Consider the following 19429-nt stretch of genomic DNA (forward strand, 5'->3'; position numbering starts at 1 on the left):
GACTCTGTAGAAGAATGTGTACCTATTGCTTTAAGTATTTCCCCCAGAAAGCAGAACCTGAGAGATAAAGGCTTGTGTGTAAGGATGTGGTCTCAGGCAAGTAGAGTAGGGGCACCATGAAGAGTGACAAGGGCAACCAAAGGCTTGATCCTGTGCCACTGTTCTGGGCAATTAAAGCAGAATCCCATATGGTTCCCATATGCTTTTCAGTTCTCCACTGCCTGTGCAGGAGACAGGATTATGAATTCACTGGCTCCCAGTGACCAAGGGTTGCCCCCTGGAAGTGTTTACTTTCTCTTCCACTTCTAGGTTTGCCCTTCTACCTGTCCTAAAAGTCAGATGCCATTGACTTTCTGAATTGGCTTCCATAGAACAGCCTCAGGTTAGAAACAAGAGATAAATAATGTAGCCAAGGTCTGGTACTAACATATGTGCACTGTTGGTTGCCTCGATAACTGCTGAAGTTAAAAGGTGGACCAACGAGGTGTAAGGCAGGGCACACATGTCTGACACATATGTAATCTCAACATCCTTCACCTCTCTTTGGTGTAGTCACTTTTTCTTTTCCTTCGAAACTTTAGCACTATCTAGAATTGGTTGTCTCTGATCCTAGGGAGTTTCCTCAACCTGGCCCTCAGTGGAGGTCATGTGTCTGTCCCAGTTCCCTTAACCTTTTTCTCCCCTCCATTATTAATTTTGATGGAATTAGAGTTGATCCATTAGAGTTAAAGCCACTAAGTCTGTTAAAGCTGTAAGAATCCAATTAGATTTTAATAAAAAACCAAAATCTTCTTTAAAAAAAAAAAGTGGAATGATTTGTACTATTCAACAGGTAGTAGGGTCTCTGGAGACAGGAGAAATGACAAAAAAAAAAAAAATCTTGTGCTACCATGCACTGTGCGGTAAGAGTTTAATTTTGTCCTTCATGTGTTCTAGAGTATAGAAGAACAATGGAATACTTACTGCTCTGAAGAATTTTGGGTCTTGGCAGGAGCAACTATGTTTCTTTGATGTCCAGTAATTTTGCATCTAGAGGAGCAGGCCATCTTCCTTCCTTTCCTGGAGTATTAACACAGAGCCCACCTCCCCAGGTCTATATACCTGTTAAGCTACTACCATTTCTCTGCATTCAGCCCAGGAGCTCCTCGTGGAGCCAATATTTGCACTGTTGAATGTGTGGAAACTTCACATATTGGAGAGCAGGCTGCCCCCTGGTTTAATAACACTAGAACTGAGACTCAAGGAGAAAAGTCCTCTCAGCTGGTGATTTGGAGACATTATCCCTTAATCACAAACCGCTTGCTAAAGCAAGGAATCATAAAGGGGTTCTATACAAATGTATGCCATTTTATCTTAATATCCTTACTTGCTAATCTTTAGATGCAGTTCCAAGGTCCTTAGATCAAGCATGGGTTTACTGGTAAAAAATTCTGCATTATCTCTTTCATAGAAAGCATATCTATAATGTATCACCTATAATCTCCTGTTTTGGTTTCTTTAGAGGCTGGGACAAACATTACAGAATCCTTTTTTAAGTTTTTATAAGTGGTTTATAGTCTCTTACATTTATCAGACCCACATCTAATTCAACAGCAGTTTTTAAGCAACCCACTTGTATTGATATATTTTTTTTAAAGATTTTTTTTTAATAGAGGCATGTTTTTATTTATTTATTTGTTTGTTTGTTTTGTTTATACAAGCACTGGGTACAGTCAGAATCACCGGAGCCAGAGCGGGGAGCAGAGCAGGCAGAGGGACCGAAATACACTGCTGAGGGGAACAGCGGGCGGCAGGAGAGGTCTGCGCGCCATGTGGGACCCTCCTCCGGTGGCCGGGGAGCAGCCGGGGATGGAACCAGCGTCGCAGAGGCCGCGGGCAGCTTCGCAACCCAACGCTCAACCGCTGCGCCACCGGGGAGGCCCTGTATTGATATTTTTTAAGGCATATAGTTTAGCTCCTTGAAGAAAATTCTTTTTCATATTTATTTTATTAGCTTATTTAAAATGGACAGTTACCATAGTAAGCATACTAGCTTATGCTTTGTAGGGACTAGATACAGCTGGCTCTTTGTAGGCACCCAGCTCAGCTGGTGGGGGCAGAAGTGTGCAGATTAAACCTGAGACTGCAAGCTGTGAGTTATTAGCATTCTGTCTGCATGTCAGTAGGGTTTATGGAAGCAATGGAAAGCAGTGAGAAATCCAATTGGTTGGTTAAAATGAGAACTTTAAAAGCATCTACTATAGTTTTTCTAAGTCTACCTGATACCCTAAGATCAAGGGACACAAATATCTTCACACATAAAAGGGGTGCTCCTGATGCCTCTGCCCACATGCTTCCTGCAGAGAAGTGAGCAGCACCTGTGGGGAATCCCATGGGCTTTCCCACCTTACAAGATAATCATTTGATGAGCCAGGTTCTGCAAAGTTCAGTGATTGGAATGACAGGGGCCTAATCCTTAAACCATTTTCCTACCTTCTTTGGTAAAACTGGAGAAATCTGAGCATGAATCAGGCTGCTTTCCTTTGTGATCCAGAAGTTTGTTGGGAAAAAAAAATAATGGTGGCTTTGTTACTTATCTATTCCTGTATCTGCATTCAAGATTCTTGAAAATCCAAAACACAATGTAAGTTCCTTTGTGTTTTAAAAATAAACCTAACTTGATAACTAGCATAAACCTGTGAACCTAAGGTTTTTTCTGCTTCAGCCTGTTGTGCCTTAATAAGAATTAGGCGGGGATAACATACAAATATGTTACATACACATGTGTATGTGTTACATACATAGAAAAGTATCACAGAGAAAAGGAAGGCAAATACAGTAGTTTCTAAGGTTCCAGTGAAAAACAGTATTTTCAAGAAAATACTATATTTGACCCATCAGCTACAAAGTTTCTGCAGCTTCCTGTGGCTCTCACCCCCTTCGGGCTTTGCAAACTTCCATCTACCAGACGGCCTGTGTTCTTAGCAAATCTTGCCTGCCCATTTTAACCTCATCGGTTAAATAAGTAATTGGTGGGATTTATTCCACAGATCCTGTCATTTTCTGTGTGTAACTGAGACATGTCGATAATGGAGTGATTAAACTTTTTTTAGTGTGAAGCATTTTGAAACAGAAGTGACAGTGCTCTTCTGAGCTTCACGCTTTTGTGCCTGAGCATTTGGGAGGGAGATAATGATCCCCTTTAAGTAGATAGGGCATTTCTGTCAGATTAGTTATCGATCGTGAGAAAATCAAATTTGCTTCTTGAAACATTCTGATTTAGAATTACATTGGACTTTTCATCCCCATGGCTGGTTTGACCCACTGATAGGAGACAGAAGTTTAAGCATAAGAGTCCTTTTCCCCCAGTTACAAAATGATCATTTATAGAATTCCTTGGCATACAGTCTTTTGTTCTGTGATTCATTTCTGTCACACTCTATGTTCTGGGTTGATTATATTGAGACGTGAGAAGGAATGGAGAATGAAATAAATCATGCAGTGTCTATCCGCGGGGCGGGAGTAATACAATTTTACCATGAAAATGATCCAATAGAGAGGATGCATGCCATGTAGACAAATGTAGAGTATATGCAAATAACAATTTAATACCTGAGGGCCTCCCCGGTGGTGCAGGCGGTTGAGTGCAGTGCTGTGAAGCTGTCCGGTGCAGCCTCTGCAGCACGAGTTCAATACCTGGCAAGCCAGGGAGATACCCACATGGTGCGGCAGACCTCTCCTGTCTTGCCCTCTGCTCCCCACAGTGTGTTTCAGTCAGTCTGCCTGTTCTGCTCCCCACTCTGTCTCTGGTGAATCCTCTCACCCTCCCACACCTCTGGCCTGAACCCCAGTTCTTGTATAAATAAATAAAATCTAAAAAAAATTAAAACCTAAAAACAGCCCTGAGGAAGAAAACTTATTGGAACCCATTGTTTTAATTGGTTCATCATTCAGCGTATCTGTATCAGCACCTTGTCTTACCAGTCACTCTGGCTTCCCTTGCTGTGCTCTGATCTTTCTAATTCAGGAGCTGTTCTTCTCAGCCTTTTATCTCTCTGAAGCCTTGCTCAATCCCACCCTAACCACGCTGTCCACCTTGCTGAAACATGGCTGGGGACTCTCACCCCAGGGCCTTCTATCTGGTGAGTTTCTACCTAGAATGCAGATGTCAGCATGGCTCACTCTTTTGCTTCATTCAGTTCTTTAAATCAGATGGAATGCCCTGTTTTTTTCTATCCTTGCTTATTATCTGTTATTACAGATATTATCGAAAACACTTTATATTTTTCTGATTTATTTTGTTCTCTTCACCGGAATGCTGTGTCCTTGCAGGGCAGGGATTTTTGTCTGTTTTGTTGATTGTTACAGCCCTGTTGCACCCAACACACACAGTAGATATTCAAGAAACACTTGAATTATCTGACTAATTATGTTGATCGACATTGTTGCTTTCTTGGATAGTTCATGTTTATCTATAATTAAGTGTGGTGGTGTGAATTTTCTAGACCCTTTTGCATCTTGGCTAAGGAGAGAAGATACCAATGAGTCAGTGTTGGCATTTTTAAAATTATGTTACAGGGACGGAGCAGTGGTTTAACCAGTGGTTAAAGTTCAGGTTGGGGAGATTTATTATTCTGGAAGTATTTATTGTATTCCTGGCATTTACAAGGTGAGACCCTGAATCAGGTTCTAGTTAGATACAGAACCTTACCTGGGGGAGGTCACAGTCTAGGGGACATAGTAAGGCATGGGAGGATGACTTGTGGAGAAAACACATTTAATACTATGATCAACGTGGACTGCTTTATTATTGACACCTGAAGGTTTTACAAGCCTTCAAATTTTGCCCCTGTTAAGGGTAATTGATTAAAAACATTAAAAATGCATAATGAGTATCAGTTTTTATCCTTTCTATCAACTATTTTAATGTCTACCATGTTTTCATATTTTAGATGAGGATTTTAGACATTACTTTGAGGATGGCTAACTGAGTTGATTCTTAAATGAGATTTGTAATTTGGCCCCTACTTTTGACTGTTTCATTTACCTTTTGGGCCTAGGGGGTGTAGTTTTTAGATGTATAAAAGGAAAGGATTGGACTTTTGAGATTCTTTCTAGGTCTAAAATTCTTTACTTTCACAGCATTGAAAAAAAAAAGAGAGAGAATTTGGCCAATAGAAAGGGGGAGTCTTCATACTTTCAGAATAAAGCATCTGAAAGGAGTCTTGGTATTTGGAATTGCAAGGTCCTAAACATAAGATGTGGATAGAAGGTATAAAAGTCGAGAGGGTAGATATGTGGAAAGTTTTGCAACTGTACATAGCCACTTCTGGGTGGATCTAGAAAACAGAAAGCTGAGTTCAGTGGGGGAACAAATGGTGGGTGTGAGAAGGGGGCCAAGTGCCTGAGAGCAATGCTCTCAGCCCAGTCGATATCTTCAAGCTTGGCCCTGACAGAGGCTGGCCAGAGTATAGGTTAGGAATTCTGGAGTTGTTGGAAGAGTCAGCAGTGTTTATTTGGGGATGAAAATGTTAGGAGAAAAGGCAAGCTAAAAATGCCATCTTTCCCACTCTTTGCAGGAAATGGAAATAAATGCATTTGCTTGCACTGATTTTTTCCAAAGATCTGGCATTTGCATGTATAATCAGAGTTTTGGAATGGCATGTTTAAAAGCAGGCCAGAGACTGGGGAAACCTTTCTTTGCACATGTTTGCACACATGTGTATGTGTGCATGTGCGTGCTTAAGAGGACATTACTATAAAGTTGAAAATGTTTAAGATATATTTGCAGGTAACAATAGAAGAAATTCCCTAGGCATGGTAACTTAAAGAAGCTTATTTCTGTAAGAAAACAGGACTTTGGAAAAATATAGAGCAAACTAAATATACTTTTGAAATGTTAATCATGGGAATGGACTTGGAAAATGTTCTAGTTTTTAAAACTTTGTTTCTAATTTTGGTCTGTTTTAAACTTTAGATAATAGGGTATTAAAAAAATGAAAACAAAAAAGGTCATATGAGAAGGTGGGTGTGAAGCTGTTAAGCAAAATATTGGACTGGATTCATTTTAAAAACACTCCATATTTTATATAGATGTTGACTACCAAGAAAGCCAAATTGTGAACAATTTTAATGCCCTTAATGTACTATTAAAAAACATTTTGCTGTTACTTTTATCTTGATTTTTTTTAGATGTTTACTTTTGGAAGGAAAGGAATAAACCACAATTTTTATGCTTAGCTTTCACATATTTCAAATGGTATATTAATTTCTTTAGTGGAAGAGAGAAGGAATATAATGGAATGGTTTTAGTTGCTTAAATTTGTTTTTCAAAATACATAACCAGACTGCTTTAATTTTTTTTCTTGCCTCCCTTGGGCTATTTTATTCTGAAATATGGTGTCTTTTTTTCCTTTCACTGTGAAAGAATTCAAGGAAGTGAGGAAAATATGATCCAAATTAAATGTCACTTGAATGCTGTTATAATTTATTGACTCTCAGCAATTTTTACCTTCAGAAAAATTTTCTACAGTAGAAATGGTATCCACAATGTATATTTATTCCCCCTTTACTCCTTTTAGCTTTTTAATTTAAGCTTCAGCAAGCCTAATTATAAGCTTTCGATGTGTTTTATGAGATTTTTTTAGAACTGACTGATGTTCTTTTTCAGTTGAAATTTTTATATTATTCCAAAATATCAATGGGAGATTGCCCATTAGTCAAGCTAATTCTTTACTTTCGGTGTCCATGGAGAAGAGAAGTGGTGAACTAGGGGCAGTTTGTTTTCTGCAGCAGATAGGTTTCTGAAAATGTGAAATAATTTTAAATGTACTTTTTCTCTGACGCAAACTGCTTTTCTCTGATCACAATGGTCGCTCTTAATTTACCTCTGTTTTTTAAAAAGAATGTGACAAAGCCATGTCTGCTTGAGGCACTCTGGGTGATATTGGCTTTTAAGTCCATATATTTGACTCAGGGTCCACTTGACCATGTGCCTGCATTGGTGCTTGGAGCCTTCACTACTAATTTCAGAATGATAATGGTATTTATTGCTTGCTCAGGACATGGCGTGTCTACCTCTTACTTTGTTCTTTAGCAGGCCCTGTGAGGTAGATCATTTAAAAATTTTGGAAGTGGAAACACATTGCTTTACTAGGCCACACAGCTCCTGAGTGAATTCAGGCCTTTGATCTTAGAAATCCTGCTGTTAACCACTCTTCCCTCACTGTCTGGTAGGACTAGGTCCTCTTGCTACTCTTCTGGACAATGATGTGTTACTGAAGCCTCTAGATAGTTCAGGGCTTCCGCTCCAAACTTCCCAGACTAAACTCCACCACTCCGGCTTGTTGCTTGATTTGTCTGATTTGTCCGCTCCAAACTTCCCAGACTAAACTCCACCACTCCGGCTTGTTGCTTGATTTGTTGCTTGATTGTCTTTCTAGTGTTTTCTCTTCCTTTCCAATCAGACCTATATGCCAATTTTAGCCAGTATATACTGTGTGTGTCCATCTGTGTCCATCTGTCCATCCATCCATCCATCCATCTGCCCATCTGTCCTTTCCTCTGGCAACCTTGGGAAATTTAGGAATCCAATAAGGCATGTAGAGAATACCATGAGATTGTTAAATACTTGGAACCTGATTGCATAAAGAATGCCTGAGCTGGATGTGAGTATCGTGGGCTTACATGGACCACATTCTTTTCTTGGGCATTACTCCACTTATCAGGCAGGTGCTTGCTGAAGGAGGGGACACAGGGATGATTCTCAGAGGTAAAGGATGAATCTTATTCCGGGATAGAAACCATTACCCCTGACTTAGAAATTTCCACAGATGGCATGCTTGGCATTTCTAGCCGCCCTCATGGAAGAAAAATATTTGGAACAAAAATCCACCATGTTGCTCCTCGAACTCTGATAATATTTTCAATTAGTAGCAAGGATGTGTGTATGGCATCTAAACACGGTTTTGAAACAAAACCTGGAAATTTTAGACAGGCTGCATTTTGGAATGACCTGACTTGTTTATAGTGGGTGCAGTTTGCTGCCTTTTCTCATTTTCTCGCTTTGGTGCCTGATGACTATGGGGCTTGCCAATAGACTTTTGCTCTTATGTTCCCTGAGAAGGAGGCACGGGTGTGAATTAAACTGTGAGAATTCCACAGCTAATGGGAAATTAAAGGTTTTGCGACTCAAATTTACTGCTTGTGAATTCAAATGACAGCCATTAAGTAAAATGATCATGGGGTTAGACATCCACAGCAGAATAATTTGGCTCCTGGTTGAATTTTCTGAATTATTGCCATTTACAGTGATACTGCTCCCGACAAAGACGCCTATTGCCAGCACTGTCTTCCTCCCTGCTTCTGATGGGTTCTCATTCTACTCAGAATTTAGAAGTGTGTTTTCCCCCTGCAGTCTTGCTATTTAACTGCTGACCATGTAGTTCCTCCAGTAAGTGTTTAATTATATTTTGGGTATCATCACCACTTTGATCCTATAGGAAAGAAGCAGCAGATAAGTGGCTGCTTACAGTTTTGTGCTAAGTGACTTTTTAACATTTGAAAAATCAATAAAGTCTTCATTGATCAAGTTTTAAGTGATGTCAGGAAAGAAATTAACTTGGGCTGCATAACTCCTGCATGTCAGCCACTGTGCTAAGCATTTTATGTGTGTGATCTAATTTAATCTTCATGATGTCTCTTAACGGTGAATGTTGTTATTCCTTTTTTATAGATTAGGATGTTAATGCTTACTGAGAAAGGTCAAATAACTCACTCAGATTTCACCTGTGAACCTTGTCTATCTGGCTTCAAAACTCAGTGACAGTTCTACCTATTTTTGGTTGAAATAAGTCAAACAATCAAAATGTATTTCAATACTTTTTATGCTTAGGTAAATATTCTGTCATTAAAGGTTTCAAGAATTACTTTCTTTCCCCCTTCATACTCTAAGGGTTAAAGATCGAAGCTAAAAGCAGATGGTTGTCTTTCATTATCATTGAGGTATATGTAATTCTTAGACCACGAATTTCCCCTGCAACCTGCATATGAGGTTATTAAGAAGTAATACAATACACCTCTTCTCAGCTTTGTACTCCCATAAATCATATTGAAGTTCAAATTCAGAAAACCTTTATAAGATATGTTACAATGTAATGAAAACTTCTGGTTTCTGCCTTTTGCTTTCCAACCCCATGGTGAATTGTAAAATATAGATAATTAACATTTAACTATTTTTAGAGCTGTGACTGTTACCCTAGACTGGAGGCTAACACTGCTTAAAATGTCTGGGTTGTTTTGTGTGCAGCTACAAATATCTGTCTTCCCAAATCCTACTGGGGCTTCAAGTCCTTTGCCCTTAGACTAGCCTTCTGTGATGAGGTCAGCTGTCACTGATCCCTGTCTTGCTTAGTTCTTTGGCTTTTTCTGGCTGTATAAACACCTAATTATGTTTTTCCTTACTCTGTGTGTGTGTGGAGGGGAGTGTTTCTGAGTTTTGGCTCTTACATTTCCAGCAGCACTGTAAGAGTCTGAAAGGTTGTCTTATAAAAATCTCCCTATTTCTCCGTATATAGTAGGTGCTCAGTAAATAGTATTTGACATACACAAGCTGGCATGAATCCAACAAATCACCTAACTGCATTCTCAGCTGCATAAAGTATACAGGAATAGTCACAATGTAAGTTTAATGCAAAATTTTTAAAATGCTGAATTGCTAATACATTCACATGGTTCAAATAAAAGAATATAAAGATTTAAAAAAAAAAACTCAACCCCTTCTCTGTTCCTATTCTCTTATTCCCTGCTTTTCCACAATAAGTAGCCATTTTGTTAGTCTTCTATATCCTTATATTTTATTTATTTAGATAACATTGATTTACATTGTTCATGTTTTAAAAATAAAGGATCTTCCCCTTCAGGTGTTATCACACTGCACCCACCAGCAAAACACCTGTAGTGTACCATCATAGTCTATTTTTTGCTCCCTCTCACCCCACCCTCTTTTGTATTTGAAAGAAACAATTTTACACAAATAGCAATAAAAGTACTCATTTCCCATATTTTGAAAAAAAAACTTTGTAATACTGTATAACAGTTCTATACCTTACTGTTTTCACTTAACTATATAGTGTTTTTCCCAGACCAACTCATAGAGACCTTCCTTGTAACTCTTACAGTTTGGTTGTGTGTTCCATTATGTACCTGTTTCATACTGATGGGTTGGATTGTTTCTCTTCCTTCACTGTTAAACATGCTGCTGCTGTGACGAATGTGTACTTATGCTGTTTCACCTGAAAGCAGGTGTATCTGGAGGACACACTCCCTGGATCACAGGGAAGTGATTTATACCTGTGACAGGTACTGCCAGATTGCCCTCCTCAGGGGATTAGACACCCACACAAGCATCTCACAATAGATAGGTACTCAAACTTTGAGATTTCTGCCAGTCTGGTGAGTGAAAGATGGTATCTAAATGTGGTTTGAATTTTCGTTTGTCTTTTTAAGTAGAGCTGGGTATGTTTCCACTTTGGTATTAGGGCCATTTATGCATTTTTGTGAACTGCTCATATCTTGCCATATTTTAACAATAGTTTGTCATTCATGTCAATTCCCAGGAATTATATTAAGTGTTATAAATTTGAATGATGAGCCTCTTGTCTGTGAAAAAAGTTGAAAATATTTTTCCTGGTTTATTATTTGACTTTGTTGGTGGTAGGAGTGGGTTTTTAAACTTCATTTCCTGCGTGCAAGTTTGCAGTTTTTGGGTAATTAAAATAAGCATCCTGGTGGGCCTCCCTGGTGGCACAAGGGGTTAAGCACCGCACTATGAAGCAATCCGCAGCCTCTGCAACATGAGTTCGATCCCCAGCTGGCCAGGGAGCAACCCACATGACGTGGCAGAGCTCTCCTGTCTTGCCCGCTGCTCCCCTCAGCAGTGTATTTCAGTCAGTCTGCCTGTTCTGCTCCCCACTCTGTCTCTGGTGAATCCTCTCACCTCCCACACCTCTGGCCTGTACTCCAGATCTTGTATGCATATATAAATAACTCTTAAAAAAATAAGTGGTCTGGTGGTCTTAGGTGCCAGAGTCTTTGCTTGTCAATTTTTAGGTAATCAAATTTTTTCAGCTTTTCTTTTATGCCTTTTGGATTTTAAGGTTTTAATTCTTTGGTACACTCAAGCTGCATCTTTTCCTCTAGTGCTTTTTGTTTTCCTCTCCTTCTCCCTCTCTCCCTCCCTTCTTCTACCCCTCCCCTTCTCCTTCAGGGTCCATGATCTGAGAGATGAATCTTTGTTTTTTTTGGATGACTGCCCCATGATTCCAACATCCAGTTGGAAAATTCGTTTCTACTAGGTTGAAATGCCATCTTTATCATAAACTATAATATTTCTTGGATTTTATATTACTAAAAATGATGATTAACTGGTGGATATTTAGTATGGTTACTTATGCAGTATACATTTATTAAACACTTAAAAATAGCTAGACGATGAATAATCTCAATGTACTAAATAAGAGAATTGGAGAGGCTGAGAAAGGCAGGGAGAGGCTTCACACAGCAGAGAACACTGAGCTGAGTCTTGAAGGTTCAAAAACAGTTGTCCAGCCAGGAGGGGAAGAACATTTGGGAAGAAGAACTAGTAAGTATAGAGGCATACATCCATGAGAGTCCTTGGTGTTGGGGGGACACTTTGAGCAGCAGTTCATGACCAGGTGTAGAGCAGGAGACACAATTGCAGGTGAGAGCAGGATAATTCATGGAGCTTGTCTCTCTTAAGTCAGTTTGGGATTTGGGCATGTGGAGGTGTTGTACCTGTGCCATGCTTTCATCCCTCTAAAAAGCTAAAGGGAAAAGATTAAGAAGTCTAGAATAAATGGAAGCCAGCACTTAGTTGTGTTCTGCAGGTCGGTTGTTGAGTTTTGACACCTGTTGCTTATTCTAGACTACTCCAAGCTCCCGAAGCCGAAGTCTCACTTTGCTTCCCCATGGAACACCCAATTCTGCGTCTCCCTGTAGCCAGAGACACCTCAGTGCGGGGGCCCCCGGTGTTGTCACAATCACGCATCACAAGTCGCCTGCAGCCGCCCGAAGAGCCAAGAGTCAGTATTCCGGCCAGCTTCACGAAGTCAGAGAGGTAGGCTTTGCTCTCCTACTAGGTTAAGTGGTCCATGGGAGTTGAGGACTTGCCTGTTGCTCCGCCACTTCTCTTCCTTTGTACCATCTTGCTTATGAAGAGAGAGACTAGCAGCAAACCTGTGGGCCATGCAACCATGACAATCCCCCCTGGTTTTGAAAATATAATTGTTTCTATCTTAGGTTAAGTGAATTTTGGGGAGACCTTTGTCAGAGCTCAGGAAGCCAAGAAAGCAAACCTAAAGAAACATGGATGTAAACAGAAATGCAGTCAAGGTCTCCATGCTCATAGCAAAGAAAAGACAGAATAAGACAATCGATGATCATGAAGTAATTGAGGATGATTTGAGACTCAGGAAGTGTTAGACCTAACGCTGATTCCCCCTCTTTTCTGACTTACTTTACTTTCTGAGGTGCTTGCTTCCTCACCATCACAAACACATGTCCAGGAGAGTGTCTAGGAGAGTGGAAGAACACTGCCCTGGAGTCAGAGATTGTTGTTTAAGAGCAAGTGTTTTGAAGCTGAGCTTCTGCATCTGTAAAGTGGGGCCAATACAGGCCTTACCACCTTTCAAGGGAGTTGAGGATCACTTGTGATAATGCAGATGAAAGTTCTTCATCTTTTGAACCTGTATGGGATTGTGTCTTCATTTTACTTCTCATAAAATGGAATGTCATCAGTTTGGGGATTCCAGATCCTTAATAATTGATATCATCCTTTGCAACTGTTATTGAAAACAGATGATAGAAAGTAAGTGATGTTGGTCTTGGTTGTCTAACTTTTGTTGAATGTTGAGGCTTTTTGCCTTGTAGCTGACTTGTAATTGGCCCGCTCATCTTTTTAGAAGTAGCAGAGTCCTTTCTACCTATCAAGCAGGAGAATGGGGCCCTCTGGAAGCGGGGCTTGTTGCTGTTGGAGTCCGCATGCATCTCACTTTGTTCTTTAAGTGTCACAAACCAAGTAGTGCTGACTATCTGGTCTCATTCTGGCCCAGGACAGAAAATCTGCAATCCTCTGAATCAAATCTGTAGATACATATAAAAGGCATTTTTTCCCCTTGATAGACTTATACATGCACATACTTTGCATTTTCTAATAAAAGGTACATAGTCAAATGATCCCTTGAAATAGTCACCCTGAAGTTAAAAAAGTTGGCCTCTGAGCTTAAATTGGATAATATAAGGGATGGTTGTATACATGTATATATTGCCTTTCATTTTTTATGGTCCCTTTATAAAACTGTTAGGGAAAAGTTGTACATAAAGTTGAATAGTATAATGGTACCCATCACCTACTGTAAATATTTCCAATTTTCTGCTCTTGTTTCATCCCTCTTCCTCTACTTTTTTTTGCAAGAGTATTTTAAGGAAATCTTAAATATTTCATAATTTGTCATTACTAGTAAATGTTTCTGTATTTACAGATAAGTCCTTAAAAGAAAAACTTAATCACAATGCTATCATGTGACTCTTATGTAAACCTCATTGTAGATAATTTTGCAGGTGCTTTAGAGATTATAGTCTCTTTAAAAAATATGACAGGTTGAAAGTTGATATTTTGAGAATCCTTTTAATTTTATTGTATTGACTATCTGATAGACATACTGTTAAAAGTGATGGTAGGATACCTGATATTGTATGCAAAAGGGGAGTGGGTGGATGCTTATATTTAGTAAGCAGTGGCCTAAATGAAGTATTCTATTTTAGCTTGATTTTTAGTAGGATTTGATTCAATATAATGCAATATATTTCAATATAATTTGATTCAATATCATCTTTTCTATCTCCATCTTAATGTCAATTTTTAAAAGGAAAGTATGTTCTTTGGGAATGTGTATAACAATGTTTAATTAAGTATATATTGCAAATATACATTGCAAAGAGTCTAAAGAAGAAAATCAAGTCTACCCAAAATTATACATCTCTTCAAAGAACCAGTTAACCTTTCAATGCATTTACTTGATTTTTTCCATCTCTGTCTCATACACAGATGTGTAAAGATTATCTATGTGGTATGAAGGTGATAAGTGACATATATGCTGCTTTTTTACTATCACTATTTTCTCTCCATTTTCCATGTTTGGGAAGAAATGACTGAAATTTCCAAGGGAGATTCATTATGTGCAAAATTAGATGAAATGTCTCCAGAGCTATTTTGATGGGGTTTTTAGACTCCTATGCAGTATTTGTCTCTCCAGGTGATTGCTTTGCCAGTTGCTGACCTTTCTTCTTAAAAATTAACTTTATATGAGCTTGTTGAGGTCTAGCAAGCAAACTTGGGAAGTTTAGAGAGTTGTAGGGTGCTGACTACTCTCAAGGGGAGTTGGAAGTTTTGCCCTTTGCAGATATCATGTCCAACTTTCCTCCTGATTGGACAGGATATCAGTTTTCTGACAGCTGTCATTTTATGATGTGGACGGGTCCACTTTGGGAACACTCCTAGCAAATTTCACTCATACCAGAAAGTTCTGCAGTTTTATAAGTATATTGATTTCAGAGTGTAATGACCTGTTTTTACAGTCCACTGTATTTATCTACAGAATAACTAGAAGGAAATGGAATAAGATTTTTAACCCAGCTGTCCAGGAAAGATAAACTTAGGGCTGCTGAAGCAGTGGAGAAAATCATCATTTACAAGACAGATGTGCCTGAATATCTGAAGAAGAAAAGAAAAATTGCCCAGCTAAAGGCAACAGAATAAATATTAAATGGAATGCCACAGCATGTGTAAAAGTAATGGGATAGTTTAAAAGATTAAATGGTTATCATACAAATTATAAAGAATTGAGATCCCAAAGGTCAGCACCCAAAGTCTGCTTGGGAAGTGAGGAGGAGAGATGAATAGGGGAAGTTAAACCACAGAATCATTGTGAGGAAGGGGCATATCCTTACCAAAACTAGAAATTGAGACCACTTTTTCTATCAAATTGCTGGAAATAATTTTAACCTATGATTGGTTGGGGTGTTCATAAATGTTGGCATTGCTACATATTGTCTTTCTGCTGCAATCTGTGATAAATAACAACAGCTAAATGCAAAATAGTGCATTGCCTTAATTCATAAATTCCCCCATTGGAGAATATACTCTAAGGAATTAATCATAAAAAAAAAAAATGGATCCAACACTAAGTATCATGGGAATGACTAAACAAAAAATACACTTTACCTACTGAATTACTGTATAGCTCGTCAAGGTAAGTCCTGTCAGTATTATCACTGTATGTGTATATGATATAAGAAAACCAGATACATAATAATGCACACACATTAGACCCTATGCCCATCTTAAGTCCAGAAAGTTTTAAAAACAATGGTTCCAGAATCTTGGATTTAACTTGCAAATAAAATTTAGAATTTAGGGAGCAAAATAGTCATGAAAAACTTTTATCTTGCTCAGATTGACAATCTATGGTTATCATCTTTGCATAAAAGTACATTTTAGGGCCTCCCCTGGTGGTGCAGCAGTTGAGCTCTGGGCTGTGAAGCTGCCTGCAGCCTCTGCGGCACCGGTTCGATCCCTGGCCAATCCATGGTCGATCCCCCGGCCGCTGGGCGAGGGTCCCACATGGCCTGCAGACCCCTCCTGCCGCCCGTGGCTCCCCTGAGCAGTGTACTTCGTCTGCCTGTTCTGTTCCCCACTTGGCTCGGGGTAAATTCTCTCACCTTCCCGCGCTTCTGACTGTACCCAGTGCTTGTATAAATAAATAAATCTTAAAAAAAAAAAGTACATTTGAATGAACCTTCTCCAAAAGGGTATAATCTCAGAATAAAGGGTCATTTATTCCATTTATGGAAAAATACTTTGTTTTCCTTGTTTTTTAATATTTTTCTCTTAGATTGGGAGAGTGTTCATCATGGGCTGATCCTGGTCTATGAAACTGTTTAAACCACTATTACAACTGCTTTTAAACTTTAGAAATGACTCTGAGTTCAGCGCGTCATCTCTAGTGCCAATCCCTCTTCTTATTTTTTTTTTTTTTGGTGGTTAACATTATGAAGGTTAATTTCTTATTCATGCAAAGACAGAGTTAACATTCATGAGGTAATTGAGAATTCTAAGCATTCTTACAGCATTTCCCTCTTGCACAGTGCTTCAGGGTTCATGTAAGCAGGGAAAAAGGTCTGGAGAAACATAATTTTTAGTGCCACCGCTCCTATTTGATTGACTGAAATGAGTCAAACAATCTCTTCTTTCTAATTCATGCTTTGTTCTCTCTTCAGGAAGTCAGCCTCCTAAATAGCATCCTTACTCCCCACCCTGTTCATAGGATAAAGGTTGCACTCCTCAGCATTGCAAGGGACTTCCTTTAGTATGTGTAGTATGTAGTAGGTCTCCCCTCTCTCTCTCTTCTCTCCCACTCTTCTTTCTTCACCACCCCTCCTCACACCCCATCCACTCACTGCCTCCCCCAGTTGGGAGGGACTTTGCCCAATGGAACTTTTTGCCATGAGGTTACTGGAACCGTGTCCCATAGCAGTATCCTCCACTGGGGTAACCACTACTTACACGAGCTCTTGAAATGTGCTGGTCTGAATTGAGATGTATTGTAAATGTAAAATGCACACTAGATTTCAAGGACTTCATATCAAAAAGAAAAAGGTAAAATGTTTCATTAACAATGTCTTTATGGTCATTGCATGTGTAAATGAAATTTTTTATATTATGTATACGAAAATGAATTTTACTGCTTTCTTTTGACATTTTAAATATTCCTCCAGAAGATTTAATATTTAAAATATACCTCCCATTTGTCACTCCCTTTAGAGTTATCAGACAGCTTTGCTCTAGACTGAGCTGTCCTGCTCATTCACTCTTCGCATCCATTCTACAGGAGTTTACTGAGCACTGCTAAGTGCTAAACAGAGTCTTGCTCATCTTTGCATCTTCCTCCCCTAGCACCATTGCTAGGTATGTTGAATAAATTGATGGAAGGGCCCATTTTCTGGCCATTAGGGCACTTTAAAAAACAGAATTTGATGGCATTCAGGGATGACTAAGGTATGATGTGGAATGAGTGTGAGAGAGGGGTGCCTGGCAATTGATAGAGGTTGAGTTGGAGCCACACGGAGTCCTTTGTGGCTGCTGACACTGGTGGGTGTAGACCTAGCTGACTGTGACCACAGTCACACATGCAGTGACAGAATGGGCTTCTGAATGTGCTGCTGAATTATTTTATAAATAGAATGTAATTTTGTTAAAAATCAATTTGGGTCTCCACTACTTAAGCAGGTAATGATCAAAGTGTATGGTATTCCCTTCTGTTTAACTTTGTATGATTTTAGTTATATCATGACAGGTTTTTTTTTTTTTTTTTTTTTTTTGGTGGGACCCTCTCCGGTGGCCGGGGAACGAACCAGCACTGTAGAGGCTGCGGGCAGCCTCGCAGCCCAGCGCTCAACTGCTGCGCCACCAGGGGAGGCCCCTCATGACAAGTTTTAACATGGCTTACGCTTCTTTAAATGAACACAAGTTTAGCAGGTACATGTACAGTGTGATTTCCATAACATTCTTGTTCACTAGATGCTTCTAAAAACTAATAACTCTAATGTTCATACTGGTGTGTGTGTGCACCTGCTTACACATATGAATTGAAGGTAGAAAAGACAAGATTCCCACCTGCCTGAATTCTTCATTTCCCAGAAGTGACTACAAAATAAGGGTTTGTGTCTCTTCAAGCATGAGAGAATATATGTGGATGGGGTAGATGAGACTATTTGTGGTTTACAATTTTAACTATTTTCTTCTTTGGAATAGAGTGAAGAAAATCCTCTTAAGAGAGTACTTAACTAAAATTCTTGCTTTGTTCCAAATACAATAATAGATTTGGGCATAACAAGTATTTGAAATAGTGTAGTGCATTCTTATGACTTTGACCACAGAATTTTTTTCAGTTGTGACATTTGAGACTTAAAAAGTAAAAACACTTAATTCAATAGGGAGACTTTGGATTCTATAGATTGATGAGGGAAAAGGTCAAGTTGTTGAATTATAATGGGTCTCTGTGAGGCATAAAATTATATTTAATTAAGCTTTCAATTGCATTTATTGACAAATAGGAATTATCCTTCTCTTAAATCATTTTTATTGTTAAATATTTTGCTTCTAGGCACATATCTTTTGGAATGGAGAACTGTTTGCTGCACTGGTTTATTCTGGGTAGATAAACTATACTGAGTCTCTGTCATTTAATGCAGTTAAAAAAAAAAACCTCATAGAAGAGGTGGAGGAGATGTGTTTTTAGTGGTTTCAGCTGTGGATTTTTATATATATATATAATTATATGTAAAATATTTTCTCCATCTGCTGCTTGCACTGTCATATTTACTTAATACGCTTATTAGAGAATATCCTTTAATGAAATTGCCATCCTTAAAAAAAGCTATTGCCTTAGTATTCTCCCCCCAGGATGATTTGGCTTCATCCTGGTGTACCTGGGTTAGAGAATGCCTGGTTAGAAACCTTGATTCATGTACAGTCTGTGCTATGGAAGCAGTAGCAATGAAATATCACCCTAATGAATTTTATTAGTTGATCAATTTTAAGGTAGTGGTCTGTTCTGGCAGTGCTGAATTGGTTGGTCATCCCATCACCAGGGAAACCCCATTTAGGGTGTGAAGTGCATTTATCCTTTGTTTGAACATGAACAGAGTGATAGTTATTTTTTAATGTCCTAAATTAATTCTCCTTTGTGCTTTTTGGGTAAATGATGCCAGTAGACCTAAGCATATATTCTTGGTTGCTATTTTGCTATTTTCTCTGTCTCAAAATAAGTGAGCATCAGACTTTAGTTTTCAAAAGTGTACAAAAATTGTAGTGTGGTGTTAGTTACAAGTGCTTGCCAAATGTTTTTAAAATAATAGAATATTTTTTGAGTGAAAAATTATAGATCCTTTCTTAAAACAGGTAAGTGGTGTTTTATTAGTGTTTTTTAGAAGGTAAAATTATTAATTGGTGATGAAGATAGTTGACTGGGAATAGTATTTGGGTGACTATTGCAATCTTCTATCTGCCTCTGTTTCTATGCAATTTGTATTTTTTTAATATATATTTCTTCTTTTGTCATCATATCTCTGCGATTTGAAACAAACATTTGTGTGAATCCTGAATACCTATGAAAATCCTATGAGAACATAATTTGAGAGTGACCAGATTTTATTGAGTCTTGGATTTTAGCATGATGGCATGTTACATGAATAACAAAAAAAAAAATAGTACAATAGTGAGATAGTCCCCACCCCCCCATCCGCCTACCCAACCCTCAGTTCATCCTCTCACTACTACCCTGGAGAAGACTGCTCTAATTTGGGGTCTCAA

At 38.8% G+C, this 19429-nt stretch overlaps 1 protein-coding gene across 2 annotated transcripts in view; it reads left to right on the forward strand.

The window, feature by feature from the left end:
• The window catches only part of OSBPL10 (oxysterol binding protein like 10), a gene marked incomplete at both ends in the record, with an annotated part of 223312 nt that overhangs the window by 105961 nt on the left and 97922 nt on the right, over window positions 1-19429 (forward strand). Inside the window, one exon of one of the 2 annotated variants that reach the window (XM_084248144.1) lies at window positions 11924-12115. The exons of the other annotated variant lie outside the window; for it this stretch is intronic. Within the exon in view, the coding sequence (XP_084104270.1) occupies window positions 11924-12115 (192 nt within the window). The remainder of the gene's footprint in view (window positions 1-11923; window positions 12116-19429) is intronic. 2 annotated transcript variants of the gene reach the window in all.

Source organism: Talpa europaea (genome assembly GCF_964194135.1).
Source record: "Talpa europaea genome assembly, chromosome: 11".
NCBI classification, from domain to species: Eukaryota; Metazoa; Chordata; class Mammalia; order Eulipotyphla; family Talpidae; genus Talpa; species Talpa europaea.